The following is a 22216-nucleotide window of genomic DNA, read 5'->3' as shown; positions in this document are numbered from 1 at the left end:
AATGAAGTTAGAGTCAAAGTTTAAAACTGAGTTAGAGGTGTATCAAAATATCCCAGAAATTCTACATCTTTGGGTAAATACTGTACAGTCTTTTAATCAAAATAGATTTTCTTTAGGTAAGTGTGTGGAATATATATTTTTTAAATTTGTAGATTTGAGTCAAATCTATGTTGCTCTATCACGTCCTTCAAAATACCTCTAGACCACACAGTATAGTCTTAAAAAAGCACCTTCAGCTTTTTAGACAGACAATTTTATTTAAAGCATACTTACAAAATCTTGTAATTTAAATTTAATTGTTTTTCCACATTAATTGAAGAAAAAATTAAATAATCACACAAGGTCCACAAGGTAACTTGTCTAAAAACAATGTAATCAATAAACGACAAAGATCTGCTTTGTATGTAACAACTGTGGTTTCTAAAAATAAAATATCACAATTTCATTGTTAACAAGTCTTAAAGTAACATAATAGATAATACTATACATCTAGGTTTTGGGTTTACTTTCAAATATACAGTACTTCTTACAACTGTAACAAAATTAGATTAAGAACTTCACGAAAAGCGAAATGTGTATGTGGTATACAACAATACAATTTTCTATTAGTAGACAACAACACAAATTAATTGAAACCAAACATTTCGTAAAAAAGTCATACTAAACAAACATGCATAAATGACTATTGTTATATGACAACAACATTTGTCAAATAAATAATTATAATTTCAGTTTTTTTTTATATACATGTGTTACTATGGCTCTAAACTGTAATAAATACAAATATAAAACAGTAACTATTATAACTAAATAATAACTCCAGTACGACGGAGAGGTAACTGACACTTATTACACTGTATCATTCATCACTTGGTTGCTTGTAACAGAACTTCAGCTGAGAGTTTGGTGAATTCTTCAGACATAATTGAATGTGTCCTGGCAATGAGAGATTCCAAATCTGATTTGGTCAGCCCTTCTGTTGGTATTGGCGGAAGAATTTTTATCACACTTTTACCTGCACAAAAATGGGTTTATTGCATTATTTTGAAACAAATTAAATAAAATGTTAATTAACATTGATTAGTGGTGTTTATGAAACATATAATCAGATGCGTCTATGAGATCTATGGATCTATATATAGCAGGTGCAGAAATAGAAGGTTCCATGTTACTTCATTTACGTAAGAACTGATGTCAGTAATCCTATGCAAGGGGAAAAAATTAGATTTAGATTGTATCATGTTTTAAAATTTAATTGTTACAGCCTGTATCGTATATGCCTTCTCTGGAGACATGAGAAATAGGAAATTTTAATGATTACACCATGAAGTAATTTATAGGCATTTAAAGTATTAATTTTGGGCAACTTTCAACCAATAAAATTTCTACAGAATATATAAAAATAACATCAAGGAATGATATATTTTTGATTAAATTAAAATTAAAAAAAAAAATATTGTTTAATGAAATATATATATATATTTTTTTGTTCGTCAATGAAATGAGGCATGAAAAGGTTTATATTCAACATGTTTTAAATTTAATGGCCAACATGCTAATGATGAAATAGTAACTTTTCCGCCAATCTTCACGAATGTTTTCATCAACGATATTGATCAAATCCTCCATCATCACTGATGGCCGGCCAGATTGTGGTTCATCATGTACATTTTCCCATCCATCTTTGAAAGCTCTCACCCACTTCTGCTCTTTGCTGTCACTCATCCCATTAGGATCGAACACTTCACTTATCTGTCTATGAATATCCACTGCTAGAATGTTCCTTGCTGTCAAAAACCTGATAACTGATGCATGTGCAATGCGCTGTTCGCAAGCCGCTCAAATAGTTACAGCGAACAGACCTTACACTCTGTATGACCCTCGTATGTTGTTTAATTTAGATACTGAACGTATGTCTCTTGTCTCTAATAACTTTAAACGAGCAATTCTTGTATATATATATATATAATCTGAATCTCGGAAACGGTTCCAACAATTTTCATGAAATTTAGTATGCAGGAGGTTTTGGGTGCGATAAATCGATCTGGCTAGGTTTCATTTTTAGAAAACGTGGTTTTTATCATGTTTTCAAGCAATGAAAAACTGTTACAAAGTCAATATTTCTTTGTTTACATTCTATAGTAAATTACATCTGACATTATCATATCAAGAGTAATAAGCCAATCCTCACAGCTGATGTTTCATCAGAAATGCCAAAGAGTAAAAATAAAAATGTTTGTATAAATTAACAAAGATTCAAACTGAAAGGACATTTTTATTGTAATATATGTTGATGAATAATTTCACTCCTTTAAAAATTTAATCTATTTATCTATCATATATTTCATCCTACACATACAATACTGCTAAAGTCAAATGCCTGCACACCTTAACTAACATTATACAAGCAGAAAGGCCTCATGATTTAAATGTTTCAACATCTACAAGATTTGCGGCAGCATGTGGCACAACGAAAATAACAAACAACAAGAGTGACGTCTGCAAGATATGCGGCAGAATGTGGCACAACGTGTAGCTACCGGAAATTATGAGCAACGAGAATACTGATTAGAAGAAAAAGATGTTGAGACGGAAGACATCATAGGGCTTTACAAGTTAATAATTATTTACCGACATATAAATGTGACGTTACAGCAGCTATGCAATATCATTTGAAATTTTGTGTAACCATTGCAGTGCATTTCATTTCCCTGAGGAACGGGTTTCTAATCGCATAAATAGAAGTTCTTTTGGTGACTATTGTTAGCATGGAAGAATTTTAATGGAGCAACCAACATTTTCAAATGAATTAGTACGTCTTTTTTTAAACCGTCACCCATATTCGGAAGAGTTTCATAAAAAATAAGAAACATAAACATCTTTTGCTCTAGCATCCTTTAATGCAGAAGATGACAGAACAATAAATAGCCATGGCATTTACAATTTTGTCGTTTATGATGGACAAGTATTATCAAATCCCAAAACACGATTTACCAGAATAAATACCAAGCTAAGTTCGGTTTGTTGATATTTATTTTCACACATAATATTTTCTAACATGCTTTTTAGACGAACTATTTGGTCTGTATTACTTACCGGAGTTGAATATATGATTTTCTGAATCTAGAAAATGATACTGTGATACTACAACAGGTTGAACTGGAGTTTGTGAAGCAATAGCCACGTGAAATGCTCCTTTCTTGAAAGGTAAGAGATCCTTCCCACCATGTCTTGTGCCTTCAGGGAACATACACAGTCTTGCCTGAAAGCAAAAGACTTTTCTATATACTTATGAATACGTACATATAGTAAAACATATGTAATTTAATTCTATTTGAAAATATCTTGGAAAAGAGCTATCACAAGATAATGGCAGGTGAAAGAAGCAAATAGAACTGTACATGAAAAAAAAAAACAATTGACACTTTTCTGTCTACAACCACTGAAGTGTACTTATAATGCCTGAAATGGAATATCTATAATATAAAAATGAAACTGTTCGTGTGTAACAGCATCACTCACAAACGGCTGGACGGATTCGCCTAATTTTTTTTTAAATTTGTTCGTCTTGATCTGTAGAAGGTTATAGGATACTTTTTATCCCTTTCCCGATTCAGGATTCCGCCCCACTGGTTACAGAAATACCCGTAAGAAATGCATTGCAGCAAACATATGTTATTAAGTGAAAGAGTCTTTTCAAATTTTTAATCAGCTGTTCTTTGTAAACATATATAATGCGACAAAAAATATATTTATATATAAATTTCTTTACACTTATAGTTTTAAAGCATAGAGTAAGCTTAAGAGAAACGACAAATTTTGTTTAAACTGTTTCTGCAATCATAATATATAAAAATGAATGTTTGTGTGTTTGTCCTTTATAGACTCAGAAACTATTGGACCGATCACTATGAAAATTTGTATTTTTCTATGTAGAAGGTTTATACGCAATGCCCATTGATGTAACTAACCACCAGGCTGTACTGCAAGATATAAAAGTTATCAAAGCGCCTGCACATTATAAACTGCAATTACAACACAGTAGTTACGTATATTAAAATATCCAAACACTATTTGAAGGCAAAGAAATATACGGGCAAAGCTTAAGAGACGCGTGCGAAGCCGCGGGAAACAGCTAGTAAAATATAATTTGATCAGCCACGTATGTAACTTACTTGTTTCATAAATTTATGCACATCTCTATGTACATTTTATCATCTCACCTACAAAAATGTATGAGGGTGGAAAGGTAAAAGGGTGTCAAAGATGCCTTTCCAGTCAGTTGTTATAGTCAGTTTAAAAAAGAATTTCATTATGTTCTATCAGATCCTTTGATACTCCTTTGTTTGGGTTTATTACCTTATATTTTATAATAAGAAGTTTAAAATGACTGTGGGAGATTATTGTAATAAAAATTGGGTAAAGATTTGTGGAAAACCTGTTGCTCTGATGAGTTATAAACATACAAACCCCAAAATTTCTTGGGTTAGTAAAAAATTTCAGACATCAAAAGGAAGAGAATTTGACACTGCTTCTGACATTATATACCTCTAGAGTTCTGTCTAAATTTACTGCAATGTCCCCTGGCAGTGGACTCCATATGTTTCTTATCATTTTTAATTCCTTTTTTGTTAAAACTAAATTTTTGAGTGTAAATGTTGATATTTTTCTTGTCACGAATGGTATATTTTTGATTTCCTAATGGTTCAGAATTTTAATGAGATATTCTTGATAACAACAAACCAAAGATAAGTCAACAGAATTCGCTAGCGATGCTGTATGTCTCGTCAATGGTGGGTCCTGGGTTTGGCTGTTGGATTTGTACTGTGAACTGTGTTTCAGTGACGTTTGTGTGCACTGTCTTTTCTGTGATGACAATAGATTTCGCTAGTGATGCTCTTAGTAAAAGTACTTATGATGTAATATGATCGAGTCTTATGATATATTTCAAACATAAGAAGGCAAACATCAGGTACATATTATTTCAGTGTTCATGGTTAAGAGTATCAGAGGTTAACGTAATTCTTACATCGTGTTTTTCATGTGTAAGAGCATCTCTGGTTCAAACTAATTCTATTTTAAACACCTCACCTGAGCCTGCCTTGTTTCCCTAACTAAAAATACAAATACACACATCTCAGAAACCTACTTTGGTTAAAAGGAGTCTACTTTCTAATTGCATAGAATCACTTACTGTACCACAGTTGAGTTTGCTTATGGCTATGATCAAAAACTTGACCTCAACTACAAGCCATGGTTGCGGGAAGGAAATTGCTTGTTCATTGTGCAACATGCATGAAAATGAGAACGTGTTTCAATACGTTGCGGTCTTCCTGATTTTATCGCATATTAGAAAATATCATCTCGGAAAATGTACATTATAAAAAAAAGTATGAATACTATTTAAATGGAATGGATTGGCAAAGTTTACGGAAATACATGAAATTAGCTTGGAAGTATAGGTGGGAGCTCATTGATGAATTTAATTTTTAGTTTCTACGGAATCTATTTCTATTTTATTAATTTCTTTTTTATTTAGTTATTTTTGTGTAACATTATATTACTACGTAGAAAACATACGTGTCAACAAAAAAGTCTCTAACTTTGCAAAAATTCCAATTATTTTTTGTTAATTATTTTATTTTTATTGCCACTATTACCATATTTGCTATTTATAAGTATGCATATAAATATACAAGATCGAAAGTTAATTTTACACACAGTTTATTCGTTGTACTTTATTTTTATGTATATTGATTTTATTGGTGCGAATGATTAGTTAGTAAAGTCTGTACACAACAGGAAATAAAAATATTTACAAAGACAACAATTGAATTAATTATAGTAATAAATTACACTGCTGTTATTTTTATTTATTTTTAAGTTTAAATAATATAAAAGTGTAAAGCTAATTTATTTTTGTTACTTTTGTTAGATATGTTTGTTCTACAAGCCGAATAAATATATATATATATATATATATATATATATATATAAAATAAAAAAAATATATATATATAAAATATATATATATTTAAATGTAGTGACCAACCAAACAGACGGTTTAATACCATTGTTTATTGTGCAAAAATTACCAGATGAATATCATGTTACGTTATTGTAATCATTGAATTCATGTAGCACTGAGAAGTCTATTACTGTCTAGAGGAAAATCCTAACTAACATATCTATTTCCGTTATACAGGGAAAATACTTATTAAGTTATGGTAACATTTCAAAATAATCGTTTATAAGGTTTTGCGTTATAGAAGTCTTGTTGTTTTTCAGACTGTAGTCTGAGAAGAATCGATCGAGTTGAGTCTCGTTATTGTTCATGTCACCATTTTACCTAGGGCCAATGTTAAAATGCCATATCACAATGTCAAGGAAGCTCATTATTTTAGAGCACCTTATGTGAAAACATCCACAGCTTTGTTATTAAGGTTGGTTTTAAATCAATGTTTAAATAATGTTTTACCCCAAACAACTGATATTTTCCCATAGTGGACAGAGAGTAAGGCTCCATTTTGTTCCTTAAAAAAGTTTTCGGCCAGTTTCTTTGTTGAGAAAGATCTTTCAGCAGTACATGTCAGTAATACTAAATGATTAAAATAATAATAATCGTTTACTAAAAAAGTAATTGAAAAAAATTGAAAATTTGGAGAGTCCAGACCCCTTGGACCCCCTTGTTGACTACATCCTTGCACTGGTGCAATCTAGAGTAAAAATTATATATTAACTTTGTATTTACTATCTGCATTACACTACTGATCATGCATTGTACAATTAATACTTTATAAAGTTTAAATGTATAAAGATGTTTCAGGTAATTCGTCAAACTGGCTGAAAGTGTCAACAGTTGTTTAGTGTCAGTTAAATTATGATTATGAAACATTGATACCGGTTTTTCAGAATTGCAAAATACTCCAGGTAACTTTTCCAATCTTGATTCGTGCTTATCAATAAATGTGATTCATTTTCATTTATAAAAAGATAAATGATAGCTGAAGATGAAAATTACGATAATATTCAGAACGTTACAACCATTTGTTGAAGAGTTTTCTCATTTATTGTTTCTTCTAGTAACAATTTTCTGTTAAATCTCATTTACTAAAGTACATATTGGTTTATTACATTATAGTCACTAAAATTATTAGTAAGGTATGCAATGCAATGTTGTGTGAAACTCTTAGATTAATATTATTTATTAAAGTTACAATTTTGGTAACATTTTAGAACTATATTACTGACACTGTATTACAAGAAAGATACATGAGAGGGATGGGAACTTAGGTTATACCTGTTTTGTGCGAATGGTTTCACCAGTCTTATTGATGGCTGACTGAGCCTGCTCATTGTTCAAGCGATTGATGAAGATGGTTCCCCACAGCCAAGCAGCTAAGCCAAATGGCCACAAGTAGAATATCTCTTGCTTGGAGATCACTGTACACCTCTGCATCACTGGCCAGATTTCTGCCAACACCAACAGATCCAGACCACTCTGATGATTTATGACAACCACACAGCCCGAATCTTTTACGATGTTGTCTTTCCCCTGCATCTCCCACTTAAGTCCCAGCAACCGAGACACTTGTCGAGCTCCCCATGCCGGCATTCTATAACATCCAACTTTTCTATCAGTTTTAGAAATTTAATAGAATTTGTTCCAAAATCATTACTAAATTATAAGTACAAGCTGAAAAGGAAGGTTCATGCCAAACGTTATGAACTCATGAGATGTGGGTGCCAAAAGTATTAAAATCTATCAAGTAAGTAAAATGAAATACTTTATCATCATTACCATAATCCACATGAGAATAAAATTTCAAATATAAAATATAAACAAGCTATATAACATAAACAATTTTCAAGCAATACTTATCCACAAAAATTATTAGTAATTGTGTAGCATACTTCGTAGGACCTAGATTAGGATATGATCTTTACTGTTGGGAAGGAATCTAAGTAGCTACAATTACACTACTAGAGCAGCCTAAATAAAAATAGTCTGATTGTGTCTGGTCTATATGAATTACCCTCCACTCCATATCCATCACTGTTGCCAGTTTAATGTACAAGGAAAATTACTGATCCGTCTCAATATCAATATTGTAGTAAGCAAACATCATCAGTTGTAACTGTAAACAAATATATTTATGTTTAATTTCATTTCGTCTACTTTACAGAGGAGATGTAATTCAAGCAGACAGTATATAACCACCTGAAATATCACCGGACTGTTTTGTTCAGGGATGCTCTAATTACTGTTTAAAACTGTACTGAGGAATATATGTACATCTGAAGGGTACACTATTCTGGCTGGTTTATACCTTCCAGTTGCACCTGCACTGGGTACACCAAAAACCAATGTGTTATTAAATCTGTGCAACTCTATAGATATCCAGTAGCAATACCTCAGTAACCGCAAATGTCGAAATTTTGGGGTGCAAGGGTAGATCGAGTTGGAGTTGTTACGTTAAAGGCAGTTTCTAGCCTAGACATAAGGGCATGCCACGCCTGCCCGTTTTGACTCGAGAGGTTGGTTCAGAGCTGGTCTCCCCTTCTTCCAAGGAGACACAACTGAGAATAATGCCCAAAATCCTTCCTCATGGATCCGATAGGAGTCGGCCCCTATTCCCAATTGTACTCATCCAGAATAACCTGTTACTCCGGAAGTAGCACAAAAGTTCTTTAAGGATTAAGTGCAATTTTTCAGGTTCTTATTCTAAAAGAAGAAAGGAAAACATAGGTTTGAGCATATCTACCCTTTATATTCCCAGGTTTGTATATATCCTCCACAGTAAACTAGACCTACTAATCAACCCTTTTATCCTAATGTCTCAACATTTGTGATTAATGATATGCGGCTCCTGATATCCACAAGGTTGCCCTGATGTAAGTTTGTTGTACCCAGTATAGATTCAACTGGAAATTATAAACCAGACAGAAGTGAATATTTCATGTTCATATACCAAACACATTGGCTTAGTTTCCTCGTTCTAATTATAGTAATGTACCATAATGAAGAAACCTCAATAGGCATACAAAATCATGCATTACTCTATTTATCATATATATTTAATAATTTCATAACTAATTTAGAACATTCTAATATATTTTTATTTACAATATGAGGGACTTTTAACTATCGTAAAAGACTCAATATAAAAAGTGATGATTTCAGATTTTCCCTATAATGTATACTCAATACTACATTTGAGTTTTCTGAACTATAACAGAATATCAAATTTTCAGTGTGGAAAAAATCTGGAATTATTAATCTTTTAGGCTAGTGAATGGGTTAACCAGTCAATTAGTGATGACATTTAGCGGCATTGAAGTAAATATTACAGCAATAACTAAAGAGTTATCCCTCACAAAGTTACTCACAAGGCATTTCTGTAGTCTCTTGGCCTCAGAAGCATTATAGGTATGAATACAGTGGCTGATACCATGCTGAGCAATATGAAGATAATGAACTTGGTGTAATACCGGAAAACATGACTGGCAGAGAAGAGGCAGACGATAAACACAAGAACTGCTCCCCCCAGCAGTTCTGTAGGCAGGCTCATCACGAGCATACCACTCTGAAACATGAAAACACATAAGGAACCTGATACATAAAGTACATAAGGCAAAAGTGGAACCCGGTAGTTTTGTAGGCTGGCTTACAACGAGCACTCCATTCTGAAACATAGAAATGGATAAAGTAACTGGCATGTAAAAGACATAGGATAAACTTTGGAACAGTTCCTACAGTCAATTCCGTAGAGAGACACAAAAGAGCAAACCCCTCTGAAAGAGGACTGCAGTATAAACATAGGATAAACATGGAAAATTTTCCTCCTAGCAGTTCTATAGGCAGAATCTTCATGAGCATTCCATTCCGAAAGATAAAAACACATAACTAGCATGTGAGAGACAGAATATAATGAGCAAGACCTCTATCATTTCTGAAGGCAGATTTTTGTTCTCCTCTGCAATATGGGTGACAAATGGAAGATAGATAACTAACACAAGTAGTAATGTAAAATTTTCAGGAATTTAAATCGAGGAAATATTCTCAGAGAACATTGCCGGCAATATTCACAAAATTCATAAATTCCAGAGAATTTATGTTTAATTACCAGGATAATTAAAAAACTTTAAACTAATAAGTAAATGTAGTAATTATATGGTTAATTAAATTTAAAAAAGTTTAAATACATTTTTAAATAAAATTTTAATCAAAAATTCATGGGAATCTATACATTTTAAAGGAAAATCGTTCAAATTAATTGGATTATATGGTTATTGTGCGATACAATAAAATACAATCACTCTTATATGTATCAAAAATATTATTATTGATTGAATAAAACACCAGAAACATAGGTAAAATGTTATAAAAATCAAATTAAAACTACTAAAAGGAAAAAAGTTTAATTGGTTATACAGCATCTTTACTTTCAATATGCAATCCTTTTTTTTAAGACCCCTAGTCAGATGTCCATTAGATTATCATGATCTTCTTCTTTTACATTTCAAAATTGAAAACATTGTCTTTGTTACTTGACTCGATCTTATCATCTCTCAATGCGTTGCCTTCTTCCAGTCCCCCTGTTTCCTCTGGGTTGTCATCTAACCCAGCTTGTTTCTCCTCCTCTTTTGGAGGTGGAGCACTCATGAGCTTCCAGTTGTAAGAAAGAAATGTCAGTTTCATTGCTCGTTCAGACGAAAAACGGTTGCTTTTCTTGGAATGCACCAAGAAAATGTACTACATGTACGCTCTCGGGCAGCCAAAGTTACTATTACCTCCAATATTCTTATGGATACATTTTCCAAGTCAAAAGTACCTCTAAACCACGAAAGAGGCTTGATAATTTTATCTTTATCATCCTTCCCTTTCCCAAAATAAGGACTGACTGTGTTTCTAGCAGGTGTAGTGCTAATTTTACTATAAATATGCCATTCTCAAAGTACACATAAACACAGTGAACAGATCGAGAATATGATCATGACAACTACTCTTATGGTAGCTCTGGAACCAGCCACATAGGTGTGCAATCTTTAAAGCATACATATAAATAACCTGGCAAAAAAGGAAACAGAACGAACACAAGGATTGGTCTCATCAGTTCTAGATTGATTTCTCATAAGTCACTCTAAAATATATGAGCATATAAGGCTGGTCGAGTAGAGACAGAGATGAACGTGAGGCCTGGTTTCCTTGTCAGTTCCAGAGCCAGTGCTATCAAAAGACGAACACAATACTACTGTTTGTATCAATTCTTAGTTAGGGTCACAAACAAGTCAAGACTCACATGCATAAGCAAGATTGGCATACAAGAGACAATGAGCACTGTGACTTCTTTCACCAGCATTCTCGGAACTAGGTTTATCACAAGCATGCAATCAACACAATACTACTGTTTGTATCAATTCTTAGTCAGGGTCACAAACAAGTCAAGTATAATAACATGAATAAGCAATATTGGCATATACTATACTATTATATAAAACAAAATAATGTAGTAAATATCTTATAATTTATCATAAAACCAAACGTATATGATGTATAAAATATATCTTAAAGGCATGGACTGAAACATTTGTCAAAGCAGCATTATATTAATAAAACAATCCTTTAATCACACTCTCCCACCCATTACTTTGCAATAGACGAAAACTTAAATAGCAAGACAGGTTAAAAATAGCCCATTCACCTAATGTTTATTGTCTGAATTAAAAACGATTAAATCCTGAAGATATTCCTGTACACACCGATTCTTTTCTCCTTGATGGATATTTCTGTACTTTTGGCCTGATACCCTTTCCTATGAATTACTTTATGTTCCACATATAACTGTAAGAATTAGAAAATCTGATTTCACAGTAAGAAATTATAAATACAGTATAAATATTTAAGAAATACATTTTGGCACTGAAATTTGGCACAAATACATCCATGAACTCAAAATTTACTGAGCACCTTCTGTTTGTAACAAAGCTACAACAGTACGAAAAACGTGATTTAAAACTACTAGATTAGAAAAGATACAAAATTACCGAATAAAGATTCAGAATTTATTCAAATTAATCACAACAACCAATATAGATTTACTTAATTAAAATTACTTTTAAGCTACTTCCAAATTGTGACTGGAGTTAGTGGAGGTATCTAGATATATTGGGAAAAGAAGCAAGTCACCATAACGCAAAGTTTATGTAAATTTACTCAATGTTACCCACGAAAGAGAGTTGTCACAACTTTAAGTAAGAATGAATATTTTAAATTAAATGTTCATTAGAAGCCAAATGAAAAATGATAGCATGATTCTCATAAATGCAAAATAGACCTTACATTCTTTTAAACTCACAGGAGGTGCAATCCTAGTAAGTGCCAAAGTAAGTCTTTAAAACAACCACACTTAACTCACGTACCTTGAACAACACAAACAAATAAAGACAATCGCTGACGAACTGAGAGAGATAGAGAATCTTGCCCAGCATAGTTCAAGGTTGTAGTTGTAGCGACATGGTCAGGCGGCAGGCTAGGTTACGGCGGCGGAGGTATGTCGGTGTGATGACGGGCACGACACTGATAACTGTCCGAGACTGATACGACTAGAGGGCACCCCACCACTCCGTGCGGATTACACCGACTTCGACTTGTAATGAATCATGTTATTGTTTTATATTCAGATACGATGTGGCAACAAGGAAAATAGAGTCCTAGGATAGACGCGGCATGCTGTATTAGACACGTTTTAATTCGGCAATAAAACTGACTCTATTTCTCCCCCACCCAGAACGATTACCGTGGAATATCGTACTTTACTAGAACTACTGAAAGTTTACAAGATCAAGGCGTTACTTGAATTAAAACAGTTATTATAAAACCTAACATTGTAACTAGCACGACAGTGAAATTTTATTCCGCTGAATCTTCCAGAATCTGGATTGTTTGAGAAAGAAGGTTATTTTCTTGGAATCCTTGGAAGACTAAATCTCTCTTTCGCGTATTTTCTCCACAAATATTTCTCAAGGCACCACTTCCAAGAGCCATACATTATTCGATCCTGCTGAAATCTGATTGCACAACTTGCATTTATTAATTGAATCTCTGGTATCGATTAATAACGTTCCATCTCTCGAATCATACATGTAGGCCAGCGGACCTTAAAATCTCAAATCCATCGTATGCCTCAGAAATCTTAGTCTCAAATCCTGACTCTGAAATAGTACGAACCTTTCAACCCTTGAATATCTTAAATCTACTACAAACCTTTGTAGGCTTCATTCCTAATGGGTTACCACCCACTATTTAAAAGGCGTTTTGTCCCTTTTACCTACACTTCCCTTTCTTGTAGGGCGATATTAAGCCTTTGCGACATTTACCAATAATGACAATTTATATTTCAATTCTTGGGTTTGTTTTGTAAGATTTTCTTGTGTAAGTGCCCTAACCACTGTAGGTGCCTCATGGTGCACACAACACTATTGCAAATCCATATCACGAGTGCTGGTTAATATATTTGTAAGTGCTTGAGCCACTAATCCTCCTTCGGTTCTAGGAATCTGGTTTCTTAATCAACTCAAAAGCTGTAAGGTATAGTCTTAGTTTTAGTTGGAGCAGATGTTATACAACACCCTTCAAAACCTAAAATCTCGTGCTTCCTGAATTTTCATAAACACTCAACCGCACTGTTTTTTCATATATAACTACACATTTTTGAAATAATATCTTTACTACTGTGTGCTCCTTGCGGTTTGTTTTGTTCTCTGGTTCGTTTAGATGCATGAGATAAAATTTGTCAATTGATTTCGTCTCCACAATCTTGATATTTGTATCTACCCTATTTCTCCTTAGAACATTTGGACTTTGAGTTACTCCTCGATTGTTTTTCTCACTCGGTCTATCTATTTGCAACATTGAGTTTTGCTTCAGTTTCTTTCCTCATGTTTTCAGCATTTACAAAATTGTTTATTCTCATCTCAAAGTATTATTTATCCTCAGTATAAGTTGAATCCACAAGTCATTGTTTTACAAAATCATAGCATTTTACTAACATTTGAGAGGTTGTATATATAATTTTACACGTAAAAAGATGAGTGTGTGCATTATATCAATCCCAGGTATTTAAATGTTTACGGGTCTTGTTTACTAGTGTTGTTACATTCTTCAACGACTGTCAACAATTTAATAATGGAGCGATTATTAATTACCTCGAAATATGAAAGCATGTAATAAGAAATATTATTAAAATTTGATCGGAGCCTTGTTTTGTAAAACTTGTTTCATACATGTTGCGTTTGTTTTCTTGCCATTTTGTGTGTGTTAAGAACTTAATAATTAAAAAAATGTTTCTAAACACATAATTTAAAAATTAAGTAGTTTTCAAATTTATTACTTGAACCAAAGTGTAATACCATTAGCACAATCCAATCATTGGATGCTGTCAATAATACTTTAATTCTTTGTGATTAATTCTAAAAGTCTATAGTTATAGTTTAGCTACATATATAAAATTATAAACAGAAAACAAGTGGCATTTTTTAGCTTAATCTTATCAATTTATTACGACTTTTAACGTATTTGCGCCCATAATTGGAAGCCCCTATAAGAAGCTACTAACCAACCCACGATTTCGCGCCTACCAGTGGCCTACTGTGTGTATGTTAACATTCATTGTTGACATATGATGAAGATTAGACATTACTTTAAAAGTACTTACAGTATACCGTTTGTAGTGGCAAGTGTGTACATACTACATCATACTCGTAAACGTTCGATGCTATTTCTAAGAGCGGGAAACTTGTGCGTTACTGACTATTCCATTAGTTTTTGTTGGTTGCGTTCATCCAAAGAACAAGACAATTAGCCTCAATACCCAATCACCTGAGAATGGGAGTACCCTGATATGATAAGGGAGATAACAGTGTTTGGCACTGATAACTGAGTCGAGTGGCGCAAGTGCACTTAGAGAAACCTTCTCAAGTCGAGGTGTAATCCAACCGAATAAAAACAACTTCAGACCTCAGCTATATATTCACTATGAAGGTGAATGTCTACAAATCTACGATATCCAGATACGCTGACGAAAAAATAAACTATACGTAATACATACTCATAAGTATTTTAGTTTGAAACATAATTTCGTGAATGGTAAGAGTACCTGTACATTCAAAACATGTTATTCAACCCCATTGAACTGTTCAATAACATCCAAGACTCAACTGTGACTTGAAGGCCACAAGAAATAAAGAACTACCACACTCATCTCATTAAGACTCAAAATTCATTATCATTCATCCCCTAAAATAAGTAAATAATTGAAGGTAAACTATAACATAAATATGACTCCTACCGCAACGGTGATATAGACTCCTAATACTTTCAAAATATTACAAAAATAATCGCGTTTGTATAATGTTTCGGTAAAAACTCCCGTCAGATGCAAAAGTACAGATAAAGGTGAGGTTAAGGTGCTTTCACCCAATGTTTATAGGATAAACATACACGAAAACGAGATATGAAGAGTCTCATTTTTAAACTTCTAATACTCCATCAACGCGCTAACTGGTAGTATTGAGGAAGATACTTTATTTTTAAATCAAACCAATAAAATAAGACACGCAAATAATAATAAGGCTATTCTAAATAGCGGTAACCAGAGATATTCTATCGATGAAGGGCTCGTGAAACACAAGAGCGTGTATACGAGTTTTACATTGATATATTTTGTATTAATCTTAAGTCTTTGCTTAGCAGAAATGTTTTAGTAGCATCTGTTGTACTGTTACAGAAAAATAATCTATAATCACTGATTTTCCATGCGATAGCCTTAATTCTTAGAATAGAAAATTATCAGTTCTTCGATATCTCCTCTCGGAGTTACCCTACATCCTGCACTACTCTGCAACCTGCAAGAACTCTCAATGTTCCCCACATCTACTCCTACAGACGTACCCACCTTAAAGCCGGAGTTTCTCTCGAGTGGAGGAAGTACGAGGCTGCAAACCACAAAACAAACCGAACTTGACGTCACCGTTTCCCAAGATGTTTGCTCTGCGACCGGCACCTGTTTGACTTCCATTAGCACCTCTGACTGGACATTCTGCTCAGTTTACAGTCGACTGTTGCCGCCCTCGTCTCGCACGGCTCGGTGAGTTCTCGTTATCTTATCGCTGCTTTATCAGCAACACGGTATATATTTTTTAATTGAAAGTCCTATGAATGTGACCAGATATATATTAACCAATGATAAACTACTTTCCAATAGACTAGTACACTGTAGAATGGAGTCTGGTCTGATGTTTAATGATATCTATTACTGATTAAACCTAGACATATAACTACATGAATCAAGTATACACGGTTGTCAGTGTTGAACCCTTAGTGATCGCCCATCTTCAGGAAAGTTTTATAAATGTATGTATGGTACGTGTACTTACGTCTGGTGTAATAAGTTTATTAGACCCAACATCACCTAGTACAACGTGTTTAGCCAGAGCATGATAATATCGGCAAATTAAACTTAGCTGATCATTCTTTCTGTAAATGAAGTAAAGGACATTCAGATATACACAGTAACCCGTGTTCTATGAAATTCATAATAACTGAAGTTTAAGTTTCTTGTTTTACTCGGATTAAAAGTAAAAGATGTTTGTTACAGAATTAGTCGTACAATTGCGAATAATCTAGATCCATTAAGTTCAATTTAAGGTGGAGGTTGAGGACGTACGATTTAGGAAAAGTAAGCAAAGACGTGATTTATTATACAAGAGGACACTCAAAGAGCTATTGGGGGGAACTGTGTGTGTGGTCTGATCTACCGTATCCACAAAAGCAGATTATTTAGAGAGCCCGGGTCAGAGGACGTATTGCACGGTTATGTTGAATGAGGGACCACATTGTAATTGCTTGACATGTTCGAAAAAATGTATTTTTCCTGACAGTACTTCCGGTTGTCATTAGAAAGATAACCACACAACGACTTGTAACAATAACTCGATAGAGGTCTTTCGAACTGATTTAAGACACATCCTGTAATAATACTGTTATTATATAATTGGTGACTCGAATTTGACAGAATTCGCTTAGGCAGTACTGCATTGATCAGGATGTACTGCGTAAGGGCTGATGTAATGATACACTAGTCTAGATAAATCGTTATTTAAACCCTCCAAGTGATGACTAAACCACTTCAAAGTGCTAGGCCATTTTCGAGCATATAACATTTCTTTTTTTAAACAACTTTTTATATACAAATATATGTTCAAATGGCATGTATTACATATGGTTTTTTTTCACAAACATATGTTCTACAAGATCAAGTAAAAATAAAAATGCTTATCTTTTATCATAAAAAAAATCTGGTCCTTCTAAGCGGTTGTGTAGTTTTTTATATTTTTATTTTTCAAAATCCTTGACGTATAGTTTTTACAAAATGCAGTAGTCCTAATTCTAAAAAATATGCAAAATGTTCAAAATTTAATGCTGAATAAGAAAAATATCACTTCATAACCTTTTGCACAACATATCACAATACTAATTGGTAAAAAAACAAAAAATGTTTTTTCGCCCAAATTTTACTAAAATGTTTACCACATCAACAAGTGTCAGTAAGGTAGTTGAATAGTGAGTATTGTCTCAAAATAAACACATATTTAGTTAATGATATGAGTAAAAGTAAGAAGAATGACAGATGAAGTATTAAAAATACAGAAAAATGGCTTATATACATATTTACATTAGACTAAAAAAATTAGTCTGAGTCACTCTCTGGTGGGGGTGCTGCTTTCATCGCTATCATTTTCACTCAAATCGTCATCAAAACAGCGCTTAATGGCACTTGAATTACTAAGTTCACTCATAGCACAAATAATTACTCAATAAACAATAATATGTCACTTACAAATCAAATGTACGAAGCAAAACAACGTCACGGTCACAGAGCTGCGGCCGCGAGACGACCGTAACAAACAAACACGCATCGAAATCAGCTGACTATTATTCTTACTCTTCCTCGCAACCTTCTGAATTACATAGTTCTAATTACGTTAATAGATAGGGAATTTATTCCTACATGTTGCCTTATAAACCACATCATTATTGAGCGAACCGTTCGTCTGTGATATGAAAAAAACGAACATATCGCACAGTGCGATAGTAGCACTTTGAGGGCAACAAAATCCTACGAATTGCGAGGGTTTTAGAATTTTGAACCATTTGCGATAAACTTAATCTTATTAAAGTTGCCAAGTGCGTGAGCGGAGTAAGAAGGCTCGATTTAAATCAATTATGGGCCGAGCATATGCAAACAAAAACAAAGACAACCAAAAACTCACTATGCAGTGATGTTATCCTTCATGGAATTAGACCAACATTTTTATAACTTGATATTTAAACATTATGTCCATTCAATATTATTTTATTTATATTTAACACTAGATGTTATCCACTGCTTCAAACGTAATTTTTAAAGTAAATTCCTAAAGTTATAGCTACTGTACTTATGATGGAAGCCAACCCGTCTTGAGTATCTAGACATTCTTGCACATAAACGTTCACAGTTATTGTAAAACATAAATAGTATAATTAAAATAGTGGTTAAATTAATTAAACATATGGTAGTGCTACCATAAAGAATGTTTACACAGAACAGTTTATTACATTTCAAAGTCTCTTTCAATTAATATTTAGCAACTTTAGAGATTAAGATGGGATATTTTGCTACTTTAAATACCAGTAGAGCGCACCCCAGAAGGGTTCTCGAAATAAGAGGGTACCTTTTATTCATACCAGGGATACTGCGAATGTCCGTGTATAATTTCAGTACAATCAGTTGAATAGTTTACGCGTGAAAGCAAAACAAATAAAGTCACCTTCACATTTATGATGTTATTAGGATGTTGGTTGCAGTAAAACTGATTTTATAGAAAAGAAATTTGGAATATAATTACAATTTCAATTTCAATTTCCCCGTAAGTTTGATTTGTTTATTTGCAATGTATTCGTGCAAAAAACGTTAACCAATTAAGATTATATAAACTGAGGGTCTACAACAATTAAGAGAAAATAATTGAGCGTTAATAAGTTACAATGACAACTAATCGAATATTATTCAGATACGATAACTAAATTCGCCCTTTTGTATATATAATACAAATAAAGTCATTTGAATTTGAATAACAGTAACTATCGTGCTATCTATTCGTGATACCTACACTCAATTAGCTATCATGAGGACATTTTATGAAGGTCTATGAAACATTATAATTAAATACGTCAAAATCTCCTAAGCAAGCTTCATAAAAGTGTGAATAAATTGAAATGTATACATAGAACAATTGTTAGGTACTATTTATTTAGTTAAATAAGCCTCTTCCGTAGGCTGGTCGTGAAAGTTGACGTCCGTTTATTTATTTAATTTTAAAGGAGATTTGTATATTACATTTTTGTATTATTTATATGCAATAATTCTGGTGACAATATTACGACTTTCGGATTAACTCATGTGCCTCTACCCAACGCTTTCTCTACGTTGCATATACTCGAGATATTACGGATATCATTTTACTATGTTTTGTGTGATTGAAGTACGGGGGCGGTTTGATGAGTTAGTAACTTTTTGAATAAAACAATTTTTTTTTTACCAAATACACATTTTATTTTACAATATAATCTCTTTTTAGCTCTATACATGTAGTCCAGCGTTTTCTAATTTTTTATTCCCTCAAAAAATAAGTTTTCTCAAGGCTCCCCAAATAGGCGTTTGGTTCAGTAATGACTTCTTCATTTGACTTAAATCTCCTACCATCCAGCCATTTCTTTAGGTTTGAAACAGGAAATAGTCGCAGGGAGCTAGATTTTATTTTATTTTATTTTATTTTATTTACATGCTATAAAACAGGATTTACCCTAATAACATTATAGCAGTTCAAGAAAAATTACAAAACAGACATCAGTGGTTTGAGTTATAGCTCAGTCCATAGCACAATTCTTCACGTTTGGCTTTACTTTACTTTTCTTACAGTAACTAGTGTAATATCATAAATATACTATAATAACAATGTAATAAATATAATATAATAACAGTGCAATAAATATAATATAATAACAATGTAATAAATATAATGTAATAACAATGCAATAAATATAATATAATAACAATGCAATAAATATAATATAATAGTAATAAATAAATAACTAAACACCAACCCACATAGAGAACAAAACAGCCCGGGGAGAAACCTATGGAGAACGTTGACCTACGGATCTCATGACAACAATGGCTTAATCTTTTTTTTGAAAAACATTCAAGCTGTCATGGTGAATGTCAATGTCGGACCCACCCAAGAGTATTGTATTATAAGACCTCATCATCCTCAACAGAGGAAAGAATGCACGCGTCGCAGTGCGTGAATAGGGCAAATGAAACAAACATTTGTTCCTGCTGTTGAAGTTTGGCACTCGATAACTGAGGACTCCCAAACAGTTCGCGTCGTCCACCCGACCCCGGACCAGGCCCCAGAGATACACCTGCGCCAGGACCCGTCTCCTCCGACTCAGACTCTCCAGCCCAAACATTTCTAATAACTCAATGTATGGCACTAAATATGTATATATATTAAAGCATTTATAATATAAATATCTCAAAAATCTTTTTTGAACTTGTTCAATCAGTTCTTCGTGAATTAAATGCATTGGATTCCATACAATGACGGCGTTCTCAAGTCTTGACCTGACTAAAGATGTGTACAATGTGATAAACGACCTGATGTTTTTAAAATTGACCCCCTGTCTTATTACAAACCCCAACATACGACTAGCTGAATTGACACAATTTTCTATGTGACTGGAAAATGATAAATCACTACTAATTACAACACCTAAATCTTTTATTGAATCAACTCTTGCAATTACTTCGCCATTTAAGTTATAATTTTTTATTATCCATAGATCTGGAGAATATGCTGGATGGGATAGCAGTTCGTAGCCCAATTCATGGTTTTTTGCCATTGTGACTAGACAAGTGTGCACACGTGCATTGTCTTGATGGAACAGCACTTGCTTCTTCGCCAAATGCGGTCGTTTTTGCTTCAAATTAACGTCGAGTCTATCCAAAAACTATGAATAATATACGCCGGTGATCATTTTACCCCTCTGAAGGTAATATATGTGAGTGACACCCCGTGCATCCCAAAGAACTGTGGCCATGACCTTGTTGGCTGACAGACTCACCTTGGCCTTCTTTGGTCCACGTTCACCCCGAGGAACTCAATGTTTCGATTGTTCCTTGGTCTCTGGCGTGTTGTGATGGATCCATGTTTCATTCACAGTTACAAAACGGCGCCAAAATCGTCCGGATACGGCTGAACATCGCTAAACATTCTTTAAAAAAAGGTCACACGGTTGCGCTTACAGTCGAGTGTGGGTAATCGCTCCACCCATCTCGATGAGAGTATTGTCATATACAAAGATTCGTGTAAAATATGATGTACCCGTTCATTTGAGATACAACATAAGCCAAGTCACGCACTTTCATTCTCCGATCGTCCAATATCATTCCATGGATTTTATCGACGATTTCCGGCGCGGTCACTTCTTTTGGGTGACCTGAACGTTCAGCATCACTTGTGCTGGTACGACCACAAAGGAACTCTGTAAACCTCTTTTTAACCACCGAAATTGAAGATGTCGAGTCCCCGTAGTATTTATCAAGCCTTTCCTTAGTATCAGTGATGGACTTTTACGTAAAAAGTAATGCTTAATCAGCACACGAAATTCACGTCATTTTTCGTAAAAATTCTCGAGGTTGTCTGTTTTGAACGGCTATCAAACACCAACTGCACTACGCAGCTTACTCAAAATTAGAGAGTTGTCCATTAATGGATTACAGCTGACGCAGCATTGTTACATTGAAAGTAACTGCGCGGAAAATTCAAAAAGTCACTGACTTATCAAACCGCCCTCGTATATAAATATGAATTTGGAATGTATTGTCATACAACAGAAAATGAAAATCCGAATAATAGGGATATGAGCTGTTTTTACTTAGATATAATATCCTCGCAATACTCATTGTCAAGTCGGCTTCGTTTTATTGCCAAATAAAATAACAGCCATTACAAAATCATAATAAGGTAAAATGCAACTTGACTATATTCTTCAGGAAATTATTCACGTTCAAAGTCCTACTAAAAATCCGTTATTTTTTATAAATGTTTA

General features: G+C 33.5%; 2 protein-coding genes across 7 annotated transcripts in view; one reads left to right on the top strand and one right to left on the bottom strand.

Moving 5' to 3' along the window:
- Nucleotides 1-234: 234 nt before the first annotated feature.
- Nucleotides 235-22216, bottom strand: part of LOC124359831 (1-acyl-sn-glycerol-3-phosphate acyltransferase alpha-like) — a 38990-nt gene continuing 17008 nt past the window's right edge. For 3 of the 6 annotated variants that reach the window (XM_046812904.1, XM_046812903.1, XM_046812906.1), the window contains 4 exons: nt 9391-9587; nt 7301-7616; nt 3097-3262; nt 235-1015 (listed from right to left, as the gene is read on the bottom strand). In XM_046812904.1, coding sequence (XP_046668860.1) covers nt 867-1015; nt 3097-3262; nt 7301-7616; nt 9391-9581 — 822 coding nt within the window. In that variant the 5' untranslated portion in view covers nt 9582-9587 and the 3' untranslated portion in view covers nt 235-866. Of the gene's footprint in view, nt 1016-3096; nt 3263-7300; nt 7617-9390; nt 9588-12423; nt 12606-14717; nt 14867-15956; nt 16110-22216 lie in introns of those variants that run through there. The other 3 variants (XM_046812901.1, XM_046812905.1, XM_046812902.1) reach the window with 3 other exon arrangements.
- LOC124359835 (1-acyl-sn-glycerol-3-phosphate acyltransferase beta-like) overlaps nt 16116-22216 on the top strand; it is an 80300-nt gene continuing 74199 nt past the window's right edge. Inside the window, exon 1 of the mRNA XM_046812910.1 lies at nt 16116-16148. The gene's annotated coding sequence lies outside the window, so the exon portion shown is untranslated. The remainder of the gene's footprint in view (nt 16149-22216) is intronic.

The sequence above is a fragment of the Homalodisca vitripennis genome, chromosome 4, assembly GCF_021130785.1.
Source record: "Homalodisca vitripennis isolate AUS2020 chromosome 4, UT_GWSS_2.1, whole genome shotgun sequence".
Lineage (NCBI taxonomy): Eukaryota > Metazoa > Arthropoda > Insecta > Hemiptera > Cicadellidae > Homalodisca > Homalodisca vitripennis.
The sequence above is the reverse complement of the archived record's forward strand: the minus strand, read 5'-3'. Positions and strand labels throughout refer to the sequence as shown.